This window comes from Oreochromis niloticus, linkage group LG10 (genome assembly GCF_001858045.2).
Source record: "Oreochromis niloticus isolate F11D_XX linkage group LG10, O_niloticus_UMD_NMBU, whole genome shotgun sequence".
Classification (NCBI taxonomy): Eukaryota; Metazoa; Chordata; class Actinopteri; order Cichliformes; family Cichlidae; genus Oreochromis; species Oreochromis niloticus.
In genome coordinates, this window is record NC_031975.2 from 7,191,028 (window position 1) to 7,207,244 (window position 16,217).

At 39.0% G+C, this 16,217-nt stretch overlaps 2 protein-coding genes and 2 long non-coding RNA genes across 7 annotated transcripts in view; 2 read left to right on the forward strand and 2 right to left on the reverse strand.

The window, feature by feature from the left end:
* Window positions 1-224, reverse strand: part of LOC102079444 (APC membrane recruitment protein 1) — an 11,131-nt gene extending 10,907 nt beyond the window's left edge. The window contains exon 1 of the mRNA XM_005460891.4: window positions 1-224. This exon is cut by the window's left edge and continues 299 nt beyond it. The gene's annotated coding sequence lies outside the window, so the exon portion shown is untranslated.
* The window catches only part of LOC102079599 (uncharacterized), a 45,441-nt gene extending 38,692 nt beyond the window's left edge, over window positions 1-6,749 (forward strand). For all 3 annotated transcript variants that reach the window (XR_003221944.1, XR_003221943.1, XR_003221942.1), the window contains 2 exons: window positions 5,651-5,736; window positions 5,853-6,749. This is a non-coding gene — a long non-coding RNA (uncharacterized LOC102079599). The remainder of the gene's footprint in view (window positions 1-5,650; window positions 5,737-5,852) is intronic.
* On the reverse strand, window positions 705-9,907 carry gab3 (GRB2 associated binding protein 3). 2 transcript variants are annotated; one of them, XM_013264656.3, is made up of 10 exons: window positions 9,684-9,907; window positions 6,757-7,057; window positions 4,950-5,106; window positions 4,406-4,851; window positions 4,178-4,227; window positions 3,164-3,422; window positions 2,784-2,874; window positions 2,486-2,570; window positions 1,838-1,948; window positions 705-1,648 (listed from the first exon to the last, which is right to left on the reverse strand). In XM_013264656.3, exons 1-10 carry the CDS (start codon window positions 9,753-9,755, stop codon window positions 1,529-1,531), a joined length of 1,692 nt encoding a protein of 563 aa, XP_013120110.1. In that variant the 5' UTR covers window positions 9,756-9,907; the 3' UTR covers window positions 705-1,528. The 2 variants fall into 2 exon arrangements, with proteins under 2 accessions (XP_013120110.1, XP_013120111.1); XM_013264657.3 differs by having other exon boundaries at window positions 705-1,645; window positions 9,684-9,903.
* A 2,051-nt stretch (window positions 9,908-11,958) lies between these two features.
* Window positions 11,959-14,622, forward strand: LOC102079531 (uncharacterized). The gene is made up of 3 exons (XR_267340.4): window positions 11,959-12,324; window positions 13,015-13,217; window positions 13,647-14,622. It is a non-coding gene; the product is annotated as an uncharacterized LOC102079531 (long non-coding RNA).
* The last annotated feature ends 1,595 nt before the right edge of the window (window positions 14,623-16,217 follow it).

Here is a 16,217-nt window from a genome sequence, read left to right on the forward strand (position 1 = left end):
TACTGGAAATACACGCAGAGTAGCCGACCCGCGATGAGATTACCGTGTCTAGTTTAGCCACATGCTGCATTCACTTAAGATGTTCGCCCCTTCAAAAAAAACAAACAAACTGCATTTAAATGCTGGATGATGACTTCCTCTCCCGACTTGTTGGGTAATTTTCCCAAATCTCCTTCGGCGCATATTAGTGACGACACACGTGTGTATCGCAGGGCGTAGTAAAATCGATGAGTAAAATCTACACGTATTTCTCAAATGAAATTGTTGCACATTTCATTAAAAATAAATCCCACATTTTTATTTTTGTAATGAAATATGCGATAGGAAAGCTGTGATTCGATATTTGTATCTCCAAAATACACATTTATTCCAGAATATGTGTCTCTATCTGTAAATCTATATCTAACTTTGCATACAGTTTGGTTATAATGTGTTTTTTTTCCGGCGTGAAAGAACAGCTGAAATAGAACAGTGGTCTCATTTATCTGCTTGCATGTGGTTAAAACATTCGCTGACTGATGTGTAAAGTGAGGTGGACAGATGTTCAGTAAATAAGATGGTTCACCTGTATAAGCAAATGTATTATGGCAATAATGTTTAAAGTTTCAAGTTAGTTTTGGTTCTTTAAGATGTGGGTAATATTCAGGTGAAGGCAAAAGCTCAGAATGGATCATTTTCATTCACGTTACATAATGACACAGAGAGAAATCTTAAAAACAACAATTTATCATTAAAATAATTCTTCAGTAACATCTCTATACATATATTTACAGCAGTTTTTTAATACAGTAAAATAATATGATGCCCTTTTGCAAATCAGGTGAAACTTAATGCTACAGAAAAATCAGTGAATAGTGCATGATTAGGCAGTATTTACAGTTCAGTTCTATGGAGACTTAACTTAGTTTTAACAGTGCAATTTTGCATTTCCTCTATGCAAAAGAAGGTCTTACTGCTTAATTACTCTTGTAATTTTATTTCAATACTGTTTCCCAAAGTGCTTATACAATCTTTTTATTCTTCTTTATCTACACACATCCAAGAGTGACCAGATGTCAACAAATTAAAAGTGAGGTATAATTGTACTGAGTTAATGCTGAGGGGTAGCATGTGATTTTAATAAATGTGGCTTTAAAAATGCAGGTTAAAGGGTTTTTTTTCTTTTTTTTACATTACAAGATTTGAAGATAAGATTTTCCTTGTGTCTTATAAATGGAAGATAAAGTTTGTTTTTAATTGTTTTTTTAATAGTTTTTTTTTCCAGCTCTTACGGTTACATTTTTCTTTCCCAGTGACAATTGAGGCTGTTGTTACCTGTCATTGTTAGTCTGTATCTGTTCGATACTCATCTTTGGTTTTCTTGTGAGACTCATGTGTAGGTTTTGAGACATTAGCTTAATATGTGCAGTGTGGGAGGGGGGTAAAAACTGCTATGGACATAAAATGGTACACCTGGTCACCCCCGATATGTACTCCGTGCTGTTGTTGGTCTTCTTGAAACTGTGTGTTCTTAATTCGTTTCATAGTGTCAGGTTTTCGACTGGCGAACGTCTGTCCACTCCATTTTGGTGTTTTGAAGCGCCTGCGTCTTCTTCTCATCCACCTGCACGTAATCCACTCTGTACTCATCGGACAGGAAAGGCTTCTGCTAGACGTCGAGAGGTAGAGATAAGCAGACAGTGATGTCACAGTTTTAACAGTGATACAATTCTGCTTCACCTGCACAAACATTTGAACTATCAATGCTCCACAGGGTACAGTAGAAGTCTTGCTGTGCAGTCGTTGTCATTTGTCAAATAAAAAATAAAGTTAAAAATAAAGCCAAACAAAAGCATACCTTCAGCACAGGAGAAGGGGTTGCTGAATTGAAATCCAGTGACAAATAGTCAAGATTTGAACTTCTCGCCCAGGGCTGAACTGGCCCGTCAAAGAACTGCTGCCTCGATTCCTGTGAGAAAAAACAAATCATAAAGTCTTCGGAAAAACGTCCCTGTTCTCAGGAAAAAATTTCTGACATATTTACAATCCTAAAGGAACATCAGTCAACAGCAGGTCAGCTTCACTAGTGTCTTCTTTTCATTAAATATGTCACTAAAGAAAAGCAAAGTGACCTCTGTTCATTTTCAGATTGAGTTTAAGAACACGTCGGAAGCTATATGCGTCTAGAGACACAATGCGTGACTAATGTGCCTTTTTCAAGGCTTTATTCAGGGAAAATAAAGTAAATATGCACATTTTCCAGACCATATACAATTACAAGTAGCTGAGAAGAATATTTTGGAAATTGGTAGTCACTTTCCACTCCCACATTCTTCAGCTGTGTGAGTTCTGAGCATGTTTTCCCACTCACAAATAGTTCTATAATAAGACAGTGACAGATTGAGTGCTTTTTGTAATCTTCTTTAAGCATTCTCTAAGAAAAGTTAGAAAAATAATATTAAAAAAAAATAATTCTACATATGTTTCCACTGAATAGAAATCCTACCATTGCAGAGGAGCTTGTGACTTCATCTCTTAATTTCTCCCCATTTTCAAGTCGTCTTTCAAGAGGTGAAGGGTTCACTGAAAAGCTGGGAAGAAAGGAAAGGAAACATTTATTTACTTTCAAATTAAAAAGGAGAAAATACAGAGAATCCTGAGGTTTAGAAAACATCCCTAGCCAAATGTATTCTTAAAAAACAAGGCTCAAACCCTAACTGCAATTTTATTAACCCGATTGTGTGCTTGTTCTTGTTTCTATAACTCGACAGAAAAGTTTGTAGACAAAGAGACTTTCTGCTCACCATGAGTCGATCAGCGCTCTGCTCAAAGGGAGATGCGTGGGACATTCTGTGATTGTAGAAAGGCCGCTCAGATCAAGAGGTGGGGGTCGAGCTGTGGAGCGAGAAAAGGTCAGCGTTATCAGATTGGCTGCAATTCTCTAACGTGGCACAGAAAGGCCATGTCGGAGATCAGTGTTTGTGATGCAAGTGCTATATATCTGTCAGACATGTTCCTTGCATAGATATGTGACTATGAGGGAACACAAAGCATAATTTTAATTAAGCTGTACACATTAAAGTTTACAGAAAACATTCAATGGAAAAAAAATATCTTGAAAACATCTAGCCAAAGATGAAACAAACATTTAGTACTTTCCCAAACATTCAGGCTGGACTCTCACCTTTCCTTATGCGAGGTTTTAGATGCCGGTGAATCGGAGGTGGTGCAATAGCACTAAGTTGACTCATTAGTGGGCTGAAAGATGCAGAGGGTTCAATGCTGTAGGTTGTATTGAGGAAGCTTAATGTCCTCGGACTCATGGGGATGTAACCATCAGACTCCACGGTCGCAAGAGAAGGAGAAGGCGACGGGGAAGGGGAAGCCATAGGGACATATGACTCATCCTGGTAGTTTTGAAGTTTTGTGCTATTTAAACAAGGCTGCAAAAACATAAAGCATCATACGATCAGGCACGTGCACTACATCAAATATATTATTATATTACAGCTGGAACATTTGTTAATTCCACTCTGTGTAGACTTGTTGCATATTTGGGGCATCTTTCAAACTATTTTCATTGCATGTTTTTATTAATAGAGAAATGATACTACAGGGGAGAGTTGCCATTAGTTGAATCCTACAGAGGGATTGTCATTTTAGCAATCACTGTCTTGTTAGAAGAGAATCATGTCATAAATATGAAGCTAACTTAGCTTAGCCAGCTTGATTTGCTTAGTAACAACTTGTAGTGAGACTACTATACTCGTGCAGCCAATCTAAAGGTAGCTGATGTCATTGACTTCATATAGGCAGAAACATAGTGGCTGAAAGTAAACTGATTGTAAAAAAAAGGCAAACAAACAAGTAATAGTGGAAATTTAATTTACAATAATGTGATTTGTAGGTAGCTTTGAATGTGTAATACGGGCCATAACTATAAGTTGCTGCTGACATATGATGACCTAGATAATTTTTTTCTTACTAAGCCTGATAACAAATCAGACGCCACATGACTGTGCTAATTTTGACTTGAAAGAAAGACTATGTCACGCTCATGCTAACCTGAGTTAACTTAAAACTTGCTGAGGCTTCCTGTTTATCATACGGACATGAAATAGGTGTCAATTTTCTTATCTAACACTTTCTTGATAAACAAAAAGTGTGCATAAAAATAAAAGTGTGTCACTGTTCTTACCAAATTAATACTTTGTCTCCTTATCTGCATAAATTTGCTCTCGGCATTTCCTAAAAAACAAACAAATAAACCAAAGAATTATGTCTTTTAACTTCTTTAAAAAACTCTTTTAAAATCAGCTGATATGCGTATGAATCAAAAAGCATCCTGATCATATTTGCACCAGGTTTATGTTTCACTGAACCAGGATCATCTTCATCAGCTTCTGTACTGTGCATTAGGATTTACCCAATTTGAAATGGTCCAGGCTCGACAAAGAGGTCCTCCGGGGAAAAAATCCAGCATTGCTCGTGAAATGGCGCGCACTCATTGCCCTCGTCCTTTGAAGGCCTTCGTCACTTGCGTGCTCCGACAGGTGATTAGGCTTGGGTGGCAGTGGAGGGGGTGTTAGTTTATCACCCGTCGCCTCAAACATCGCGGGAGAATGTGGTTTGTCGAACTGGAAGACACTTGTGGCGCAGTGATGTAGTGGAGAGGAAGACGATGAGGGCAAAGCTATGGAGGTGCATGGAGCGCTGAACGGAGGGTTGCTCAGCCTCCCGTGGGGGAAAAGAGATGGGATGGGACTAGTGTGGGAGATTGAGGATAAAGAGGAATCAGTGCAGATGTCCTTGACAGCATCGTCTGATGACTTCTGCTCCAGAGAGATCTCAGAGTTTGAAAAGCTGTCGTGTCTGCAGATAAGGACAAAAAATGCAAATATCCCATTTGTTACATACACCACACTGCTATGATTTCAGCTTGTGGGACAGGTTGCACATACTGTACATACCGACTAGTGATCACACTCCCCGTCTCACACTGGGAGAGAAAGAGGTAGTCCGGTGGATAGCTGGAATCTTGTTGGCTTTCTACAGATGCTCTATCAGAGCTGTCAGGTGACAGCTGAAGGGAGGTGGGGGTGTGAGGAAAGCTTTCCTCTGAGCTCTCTGTTGACAACAAGCAGAAAGAAACACAGATAATGTAAGTGAGCAAGTGTAAAGCCAAAAGATGCAAACGTTCCCTGCCTTCACTCACTCTTCATATTCTGCATTTACATATGAAGTAGTATTTATATTGCAAGAAACTTGAAAGCAGACATGTCTTCTGTTTATATATCCCCTCATTCTTTCAGTCAGGTTGGCCCTTGTTCAGAAATTTGTTTCATTCCATTTCACTCAAGGCCCCCCTCAAGTCATGGCTGTCCCCGCAGCACTAATCCAAAAGTCTTTGGATGTTCTCATGAAATATTTGCTATTAGATATTTGTGTCCTCCTGTGGGCACAGAGCAACCTTTTAAAAGCCTTTGCAAAAGTTATGAGCCGCTGCAAAGAGCTCTCGAGATCTAAGGTCTACTGCTGCCGTCCAGAATTCTCAGTAAAAATCTTTGTGCAACAGTAATTGTGCGCCACAACTCACAACTCCATTTTTTTGATTTACAAGCTTGTGGCATATTGGCAAAAGTTGTGCCGTTGCTCTATCTCCTTCATGCAGATGACAGCTTTTGAACAGACGCACGCTGAAGTCTCCTCCTCAAAAATGACACTTGAAGCAAAGGCCGAATCAGCAGCGCGATGATGGTAAAGTGTCGATGTGTTAGATTCAAAAAATCTAATTACACCCCAAAGCATGGAGGTGATACAAAAGTGCCATGTGCTCATTTGAATGTAACGTTGAGCTGCTCTTATCTCCTCAGATCCAGAAGCGGCGTTAGGCTGCGTGACAGGGAGTATGCAGAACTGCAACACTAATGACTGCTGGAAACACACATGCGGACAACAGCCAGGCTCCTGATAAAGCGTGGGGTCAGGCTTTATCTAAACCGTGTACACAGCTTCACCAGAACTTTTATTTGAATTCATTTCCATTGCGCGGGTGTGTGTGTGTGTGTGTGTGTGTGTAGACAAACTGTAGTCAAAATATTTACATATTTCAAATGATAAAAGGGGAAAAATACAGCAATGTTTCCTTGTTGTTGTTGTTGTTGCTGCTGCTGCTGAAGTGGAAACAAGTCCAGGTATGAAATGGTGCTAACCACATGCAGTGAGAAGATTGTGAAAATGTTTCTGAAGTTCAAATTTATAAGGTCATACAACCAGCCTGTGATAACCACAGTATGGTGCTACCCTTGCTGTGTTCGTAAAGTTTCTCATTTTGAAGACTTTCAAGCTTATCCAATGCTTTCAAAGCCACCAATCCAACCTTAATGGTACTTCAGAAGTACAATTCACTATAAATTTAGATCTAAAATCTGCCTTTCTTGGGTATGTTTAAAATGTTTTTTTTAAATGTTAAAGGGAACAGGGAAATAAATCTTGTACAAACAGCATGGTTGAGAGTAACCTGATTGTCAACCTGAAGAATTTATTGCAGATTTGCAGTTTTGTTTTTTTACAGTTGTCAGTAAAGGGCAGCCTTACACTTGATGCCTCAGTTAGCATGGGAAACCCTTTAACGAAAATCATGAAGCTGCAAACAAACAGTTTGTTCTGACCTCATAAAACTCCCCACTTCCTGAGTGGTGACACCAATCTGTTTTGGACCAGCAGAGGGAGTCTACACAATTACTTCAGTGCAGCAGTGTCTTTCGGCATGTTTACCTGCGTCCTCCAGGCTCCCAAACTGGCAAATCTGACTGATGCTGCTGATCCAGCTGTTCATCTCCTCCTCGGTTTTGGCCACCAGGTAGAAAACACGAGATGAGGTCTTCACCACGAAGAGGTGCTTGCCGTGAAAGTCCCTCTTTATCCGCAGTTGCCCTTCCAGCATTTCCACCACGCACTCTTTCAGGTCAATGGTGCGGATTGGCTTTTTGGAGTTATTGCTCTGATAGTATTCCAGCACATCTGGATCACCGCTCATGCGACCTCTTCGAAGCACAAACCAACGTTTCCTCCATGCCTGCAGGTGCAAGAAGTAAAGAAGGTTTTAATGGCCTTGCTCTTGAATGTAAATTTCACCCAATGTTATGACTCACTTTAAATACAGTGCTTCATAATTCAAACTGTAGCATCAGCCTTTCCGGCCAACTTTGTTAATCACGAGAATTTGATCATGGCCCTGCTAACAGCAACCAGCTAACTAAGTTTCTTTGCCTTTGTTATGGTCAGTAAGCGGAACCTCAACTCAAATTTCCCAGAAGTGCAGAGAAGAGGAAGTTCACTGTATTTAGCAGAAAATGTCTAACAGAATGAAAGAGGTATTTATAAAGAGCCTGGTCACTTCTTTGTGCTGAAAACTAACTGAAAACCTAACACTGAAACTGCACTAAAAGGTATTTATAGCTACTCACAATGAGCACCGCCTAAGCCCTCTACTCCAACCAAGTTTCATCCTAGCCATGAAGCTGTTACAGTTCAATAATAATAATTAATAAGAATCACATTAATAAAGGATAATAATAAAGGTGTGTGTGTGCAGATGTTATCGTTTTCACTCTTGGTTTTTGTGGCTTCGTTGTTGTGGCTGAGTCTCTTCTGATTCTCTTCAAGGCATGAAAGCATGTAACATTTCTTTCTGTGTGTAACAAATGCTCTCCTGCAACAAGTCAGTTGGTGATTTATGTGTTCATTCCAGGAAATGGTTAGACACACACACACTTATTGCCTAAAAAACACTACTAAGCTTAAGAGGAAACCGTAACTAGGCAGATGGCAATTTTGATCCTGTAGATGTTCTGAAAATGAAAAGTTTCGCACTCCTAAAAAGGAGTTGGTTTGTGTATCCAGGTTCATCTAATGGAAGCAGATGGTGAGTGTAGAAGCCAATCAATAGATTCTGTATATTCTGATGAAATCAGAAGGTTTCACCCCCTAATTAAACATGGACCTCCTTGCTTTTCTTTAAATTACCATAGGCTAAGGCCTATAGTTTATCTCCAGATTGTAGATACTGTATGTGTGTTTAATTTGAAGAAAGAAAAAAAAAACGAAAAACATTGCAAGTCCGACACTGATCTGAAACTCACAAACAAGCTTGTTTTCTGTGTTTTTAAAGTTTCAACCACATCAGATGCAGCTTCCTTATCTTCTGTCACGTGAGGTTAGTTCGAAACTCTGGTCACATGGGTAACGGTTGGTCAGCAGTGGTGACAAATGAGTAACTTGTCCTTGTTGAGATTATTTGTCGCGATTATTTTGTGACTCCCAAAACAGAAAGCCCCAAACCATAATCAAAAATTAGTGGTTCTGGCTCTGGCTGTTCCACCAAAGCCAGAACTCAAAGACTCTAGGAGCTAAATGGAATTCAGCCATTTTTAATTACATTCTTTACACCCCTGTATCTGTTTGTGACAGGTCAAAGTGTATTCAGCCAAGAAGTTTACACATTTAACATGAAGACAAGTGAGATTTCTGGTATTTTTTACTTTGTAGTATATCAATATTTTAAGTTTTCTTTATTTAAAGGAAAACAAAGTGTGAAATCCTGAAATCAGACACTGTGATAGCAGCAATGTGACAAACATCTGATAGCGCTGCATGTGTATATCTGAGTAAACAAAATACAGACTCCTGCTCCACTTCATCACGCACACTGATGGACTGCAAACTGCATTTCCAGAAAGTGGAAACACAATGTTGACAGAGCTCCTTCCAGCGAAGTGTATCTCTAGCAGCACAATCAAACCAACACATTTGTTCACCACCACAGCCCCTTGCTCCTTCAGTCTTGTCGGGATGTCATTTACAAAGATAAATTTGACCCAGATAATTACAAATTTTCATACAGGCAAGACCAGAGCCTGATATTTTGAATAAGGCAAACAGTGAGTGTACCAGTCTATACAACTGTCTAAAAAAACAAAACATCATCAGCTGGATTTGCATGTCATGCTAAAATAAGTTTCTATTTCCCATCCCAACGCTGTCAACACACATACACGCATGCAACCTCCCCCCCACCCCACCCCACCCCCACCGCAAAAAACCCAATACACACACCCTTTCCTTACATCGCTGTTGACAAATGGCCCTCCACCTCCTCTATTCGTACAGAGGAAGTGCATACAGCCATCATCGAGCTGGACTATTTCTGCTTGTCGCTTAAGTGTCTGACTGCCCCTGACATTACTTCCCATGTTTCACAACACACAGACGCACAGAGCGCAGAGCAAGTGGCCATCCTGATACTATCACATGACCCCCACAACCACAAAACAGTCAAGGCTGGATGCTGTTTATGTAAGCTATTACATATACTCGCTGCAAGGAGTCACGTCCGAATGTGTCTGAAGCACATCTGCAGTGAGTGGGGTATTGTTGTTAAAGCACATGACTGCTATAACTACACCAACACGCAAAAGTAAAGCAACCTGTACCAGAGATGAGGAAGGTGATATAAAGGAGACTGAGACAAGGCAAACATACAAGTCAGTGTATCTCTAAATCTTCATTCTGTATCGCTGCACACACACATAAACACACATACACACAAACACACGCATAAACACAAGGCTCAGCACCACAGCCTGGCATTCGTCCTCCTGGCAGAGGACACAGACAAGTGTCCGATGTGTGCTCCTACTCACAAATCTCTTCAGTTTCTTCTCCGGAGGGGATTTAATGAGCCAGCCTTTACAGACCACATCCCCAGCACTCATCTTGGCTGCAGTGTGTCGTCCTCACGGCTGCTCCTGCCGCTGCTGCTGCTGCTGTTGCTGCTGCCGTGAAACTGAGAGTAAAGCATATCCTGTTCTGGTATTCAGCTCAGCCACTCCAAAAAGGAGGAAGTAAAGAAATTGATCACACTGACACTAAGAGAGAGAGAAAGAGCGCAGAGAGAGAGAGAGAGAGAGAGAGAGAGAGTTATGTATGTACTGGATGGAGCTCTTGGCCTGAGGGGGAGTTAATGAAGAGAAAAACACTGTCAGACAAGATCTGACAGATATGAGGATTTAGACTCGCTGACTGGTGACATACATTATGTCGCTATGTCACATTCTATTATAAGACCTGCAGTAGTGATTTGGGTTTTTTTCTGTTGATTTGTCAGTTTCCTCATGTGGCTGAGGTTTCTGAGCTCCACTGAAAGACATCGTGGTTTTCAGGGAACCAATGAAAACACTAAACTCCTGCCCTACTTGAGGCTTAACGATAAATTAAAAGAACCTCATTTACATGTGAGCTTCGAGAAAAATCTTGGTGGTGATTACTAGTAGAATGGCTACAACAGCTATTATTTCTCTGTTTGCTTTTCTATCCAGGCCTAGAAAGCTGTTTACATTTAGTTCTGAACAGGTTTTAAATGCAAACTATCTTGGGTCTTAGGTTGCTCGTGGTAGGAAAGGTCACAAAAGCTAATTCACACACTTGTAAGAGCACTGAAAACTGGGTGTAGCAATGTTTTCAAGCATTTATGCAAGTTGTGCATGTTTGTTATAGTTGACAAGACCAATAAAGTTCTAGTATTAATAAATAATAACATCTATAAATGTCTAAATAACCTGACACACTCCTTAAAGGTGCTCAGTGGCATGGTGGTAAATTTCAAGTGTGCCAGAGCACATCGAAACAAGATTCTGCTTGCCCAGTCCTCTGAACCTAAATGGAATATCAAACTGCATATAGAAAGGGATCTGTTATGTAGTCATATGCATTGTATGTCTTGTCTTTAATTTTAATGCTGGGATTATTGCTTTAAAAAAATGTTTTATATTGAGGGTTTTGTTGTTGTTGTTGCAAAACATGCAACAGTTACCGTTTCCTGTTACTTGTGTGGTAATTTCCCTTGGTTCATTACGTAATTCCTCTGAATTCAGGCCATCATTTTCCTTACTGCGTCTTCATAATACTTAGTTAATATATAGTAAGTGGAATGTATAGTGTCCTTTCTTTTAAAATACTCCATATAGCTCATCATCTTAAATACTTACATCATAATTTGTTTCTTCCTTTCTTAACTGCGTCTCCTTTTTTCTTACTGTATCTACATTTTAAGTTTTATCAGAAACTGGTGAGTAATTTTATGTAGGCAAACCTGTATTCAGTAGAATAACATGCTAAGTATTAGGAAACTGCAGATTAAGTTGCAGGCTGGCAAGTGCCATCATATCTTCTAATTTAGTTTTTGTGTATTTGCATATAAATACATAAATGTCATTACACACTAGCTTAGGCTTTAAATTTGTATGGTAGTGTCATGTACTTCTGCACAGAAAATGTGAAGAAGAACTGGTAGTGGTGAAAATACTGCTGATAGCGTAAAAGTAAGAAGCATACTGCTGCTGCTGGTGGTAGGAGGGTTATATTCAGAAGGCCTCTATTTTCAATGCTCTAACTTAAATGTCACTATCAGTGACTTCATCATATAAACGCTAAACACATCAGATAGAGATGCTTCTGAAGTACAGATGTGCAACTCACCACGAAATTATCTTTTTTCATACTAGGGAAGTTTGTTTTTTTTCTTTCTTTAAACTTCTCTTGCCAGTAAAAAGAACAACCCACCATGACCTCACCCTTTATCTTTCTTTCTCTAAAAGGAAGTACATTAATCCTCATTATCCTACTAAAAGTTACTTCTCATCACAAATTTTGAATATAAATGTTCTAAATCACCATTATGCAGCTGATGGCTGACAATAGCATTCCTACAAACACAACATACAGAATAAAGGTCTTTTCAGCCACCAGAGGGTGACAAAACAATAAAAAACAAAATTACAGACATTGCTTGCTTGTTTGTTGTTTTTTAAAAAGAAACAACAGAGAATAAAATATTACTTTCTGTCAAAATATTAAAGAAAACAAAAATATAAACCAGAATCTTACCTGTATATAAACTACTTAAAATAATACCAATATATAAATATAATAATATCAGTAATTTTGCTCAAAACTAGCAAATTAATTTGAGGCTGTTCAGTCAATCCACAGTTCCTGTCAGAGAGGGAAAAAAAATATGTCCAGCCTCTTCTGTATGCTGCTGTAGGAAAAGTTAAATGGAGTCCATGTGTTAAAAATCACATTCGGTTATAACTAATGATGCTGGTTGGGGAACTGCAGTGAGGCAGCAGGTTAAAAGAAGGTTTAGGCTCCTGTATGTGAAGAGTAACTGCGTTTTGCTAGTTAGCGAAGCCAGCGGCTAGCTAACCTTGTAGCCGTGCTATCCGCTAATGTGTTATCCTTCTGTGGTATGGTGTAGCCCTCAGGCAGCAAACCAAATTTCTGGTTAGTGTCCCTTAAAAAATATTATTATTTATTTTTATTTAATGCCACAAGACACATTAATGTTGCGTAAAATGAAGAGGAGAAGAAGAGAGTTTGACAGTTGACCTGCAGGGTGCTTTCAGGTGCTGCAAATGCTAATGCTAATATCGTTTTTTTTTTACGTGTTAAAGTTGAAATAAATATATTTTCTAAATATATATACATATAGACCTGCAGGGAGCCACATGCTCACCGTCTGATGATGAAATTTACTCGGTCCCTAGCAGGTTCCTCGATGTGGAAAGCATAATCCTAGACAAAATAGCGCTTGCCTCAGGGCAATATTATGTAGTTAGACCACTCTCCTTAGGGTATTAATCCTAAATTATGGTCTTTGGGGCTGCTTGTTTCAGATTTTTAGGTGCTTCCCTGCTCCAAAACACTTAATTCAAATGATTATCTTCGAATAGCTAGCTGTGTTTGAACAGAGATTGTTAAGAGGAACCTCTGCTAATATTCTGAGAGCACTGAGTGGTGGAATGTATATATGTTGTCTAGTTTAGTAGTCTAGTTTTGTTTGGATGCAAATTTATTACACACATGCACCAAACGTGCTGTGTTTCTGCAGAAAATGTATCCTCAAAAACTCACTGTGAAAAAAATGAAGTTGACATCAAGTGCTGATGAGCACTTTTCTCGTTTCCAAACAAGAAAAGGAAAAAACTGAGATTCTGGGTTCATCCAGTTGTCAAAGAAGACAGCAGCAGAGAGAATTTCATGGTTTGATCCAGGAGTTGAAGCTGTATCACTGACATCCGGCATCAGTTTGAGGTCTTGCTGGCAGAGTGGGCAACACATCTGAGGAAGCAGAGAAATCATTGCATAGAGCCAAATGACCCAGAGCAGTGTCTAAGGTAAAAATAGTATTATTTTAATGCTGCAGATTTGTCTAGTGAAATTACTTGGTCGGGGTGAATGGCTGCATTAAGAATACATGAGAATATATAAGAATACATGAGTCCAAAACATATTTTTAACACATGAAATTTTTGCACAGATTTTACACTTGCAGTGCGTAAAGGCCTTTACAGTCAGAATTCAAAGCATTACAGCATATGAGCAAAGGTAGTCCACATGTCATACACGTGACTTTGTTTATGAGATCTCAACCTGCATAGCGCGTGAGAACACACATCCACTTTGTTTACTTTCACTGGCAGTCATCCAGGAATCCACAGAACTACAGTTACCTCAGTAACTTCAGTTTTCCTCTGTATCCACTATTCCAACAATTTTATGTTTTTCTCTTGTGTTTGGTTATTATGCTTCTATTTTTGTCCAAGACTGTTTGCAATCATCTCGGAGAGAGGAGTACCAGCATCTCAACAGAGACTAAAACCAGAAACCCCATCTGTTGCTCTGAACTTCTCTAGATAGCATGCACAAAGAGCAGCACAGACCATTAAAGTCTGCAGGCCAAAAGACCAACCAGTAACCTGGAGGAGAACAAGGTGACAAACTCAGCAAAGTCACAGCATCCTACAAAGAGGAGTTGGATAAGCTGAGGATTAAGAACAAACCTGAAAATCACTGAAAGAGGAGAAAAAGCAAAAATGCACAAAACAGAGAAGAAACTTGAAAACGTAAAGACTTGTTGGAAGTCCAGAGAGTGCTAAAGGAAGAGAAAAGGGCAACGCAAGAGGCAAAAAAAGAAATTCAAAATGCAAAGAAGGAATTGTTGGAAGTCCAGAAAGCACTGGAAGAGAAGACAAGGGGACTGGAAAATTAATTGTTAAAGGTCAGTAAAGCACTCAAAGATGAGACGATTGACATGATGGGGATAAAGACAGATGGTAGACACTGAACTGTCACAGAAGGATGGGGGAAGAAGAAGAAGAAGCAGGTGAAAAAGAAGACAAACGAGCAGGACAAGAAAGTCAAGAACAAGAGCTGCTTCCAAAAGAAAAAACATCTACTAGTTACACAAACTTACAGGATACTGATGGTTCAACTCAGGGAGAGCGATAGCTTCCTCTTCCTCTTCCTCTCCCCTTTTTCCACTTTCCCTTTATCTTCTCTACCTTCACCACTCCACCTTTAATCCACTTCCTGTTTCTCCCCCCTTTCATCCTCCCTTCTCCATCCTCCCTCTACCACCTTCTCTCCCCTGGCCCTCCACTTCACCTTCTCTTACTCTCTTACTACCTTCATTATCCCTCTATCTCTTCTTCTTTGTCCTTTCCTTACCTTTGAAATGAAGAGTAATAATATATAATAATCTTCATCATCATAAGTGAATAAAAATCAGTCAATAAATAATCCTGTGTGTGTCTGCCTCTACTCCTGCTGGTTATGATCTAAAAAGGAATAAAGCTTTGAAGTTTATCAGTGTTTTTACAAGAATAAATTTCCTCTGCGGCTGTGATTGTCACATGAGCCTGAGATGAAGTGTTTCCTCCTTGTGTTTTCACAGATTTATTTCGATCTGATATTCGCTCGCTGAGTGCCTCTCCTTTTAGATAACCTGGGCAAAGCTTGTTGGGATTTACACCTAGAATCATTATCTGGGTCTTGAAGAAGAGGATATCCGAACATGCAACAATAATATTCACACCTAGGACCAGAGTCTTAAGCAGGAGGAGTAAGAGAATGAGACACTCTGAGCACATGAAGCCAAAGGGAACTTTCAATTTACAGTACTATCAAATCTATTGATATCATATTGAAATATATCCTAAATTAAAATGACACAAATAAGGCTATCACAAAACAATAGGGTATATTTTACCAAGCTTCACAAACAGCTGTGAACTCCTCATAAAAGTGTCCATCATATTAAACTGATGCTGGAAAATGCATCTGGGACTTTTAAGAGTTTGGAATTTCTTTAGTTCTTTCCATTTTCAAAGTGTTCCTGAATTTAAACAGGTGAAATGACAGAAAAGGGGATCATGTCCTCCTCTAATGAAGTTTCAGAGCAGCTTCTGGGGTTAAGGAGGATCAGGGCTGAAGAGAATCCCACTCAATGTGCACTTCCATGGCATCACCAAACCACAACCTGTGTAAAACTGTGATGTTACTGCATAAAAATCAAGAAATACTGATCCTCAGTGGCCAAAATACATTAAAAAAAAACAAAACTGTAAAAAATACCTCTGCAACATATTGGTAAATACATGAATACAGCAGGATTGTGATGCAGCAGTATTCATGTCATAACTTTTTTAAAAGGTTTTATGCAATCAGTTTATTATCATACATCAATTCCCGTGGTTCACCTAGGGTTGTCATTTTGAATGCACATGTGCAGTAGTTGTATTAATCTTACTAAATATTATTATTAACATTGATGGTGCATGGCAGGAAAAAAGAGGATGCTACCTAAGAAGACAATCTAGCTAAACTGGTCATTTTGAGTGGGGAAAATTGCAATCTGAAATCAAAAAACATGCTACACATTAGGAAATTACACTTTACATTGCAAGCTATGTTATAAAGTACCACCATATCTTTTTTGACATTTGTGTATTTGTATTTGTGGTAGCAGGGTTATATTTAGAAGGCCTGTAATTTGTGTGAAATGTTCTGACTTTATTATGTTACATACACACACATACATACAAACAAAGCAACAGAGGCTCGTTTTTTACTAAATGATCTTTTATTATATTAGGGAAGTAGTAACTTCTCTTGCCAGTAAAAAGAGCAACCCACCATTGCTTATTTAGGCTTTCTTCTCAAAAAAAGGAAGTACATCAATCCTTATTATCCAACACAAAGGTATTTCCTTGCCTTATAATTTACCAGCCAGCTTTGAAATGTGCAAATGACAAAGTCTTTCAAAATCACCATTATGTAGCTGATGGCTGACTATAGCATTCCTATAAACAGAATAAATCCATTTTACTCACCTG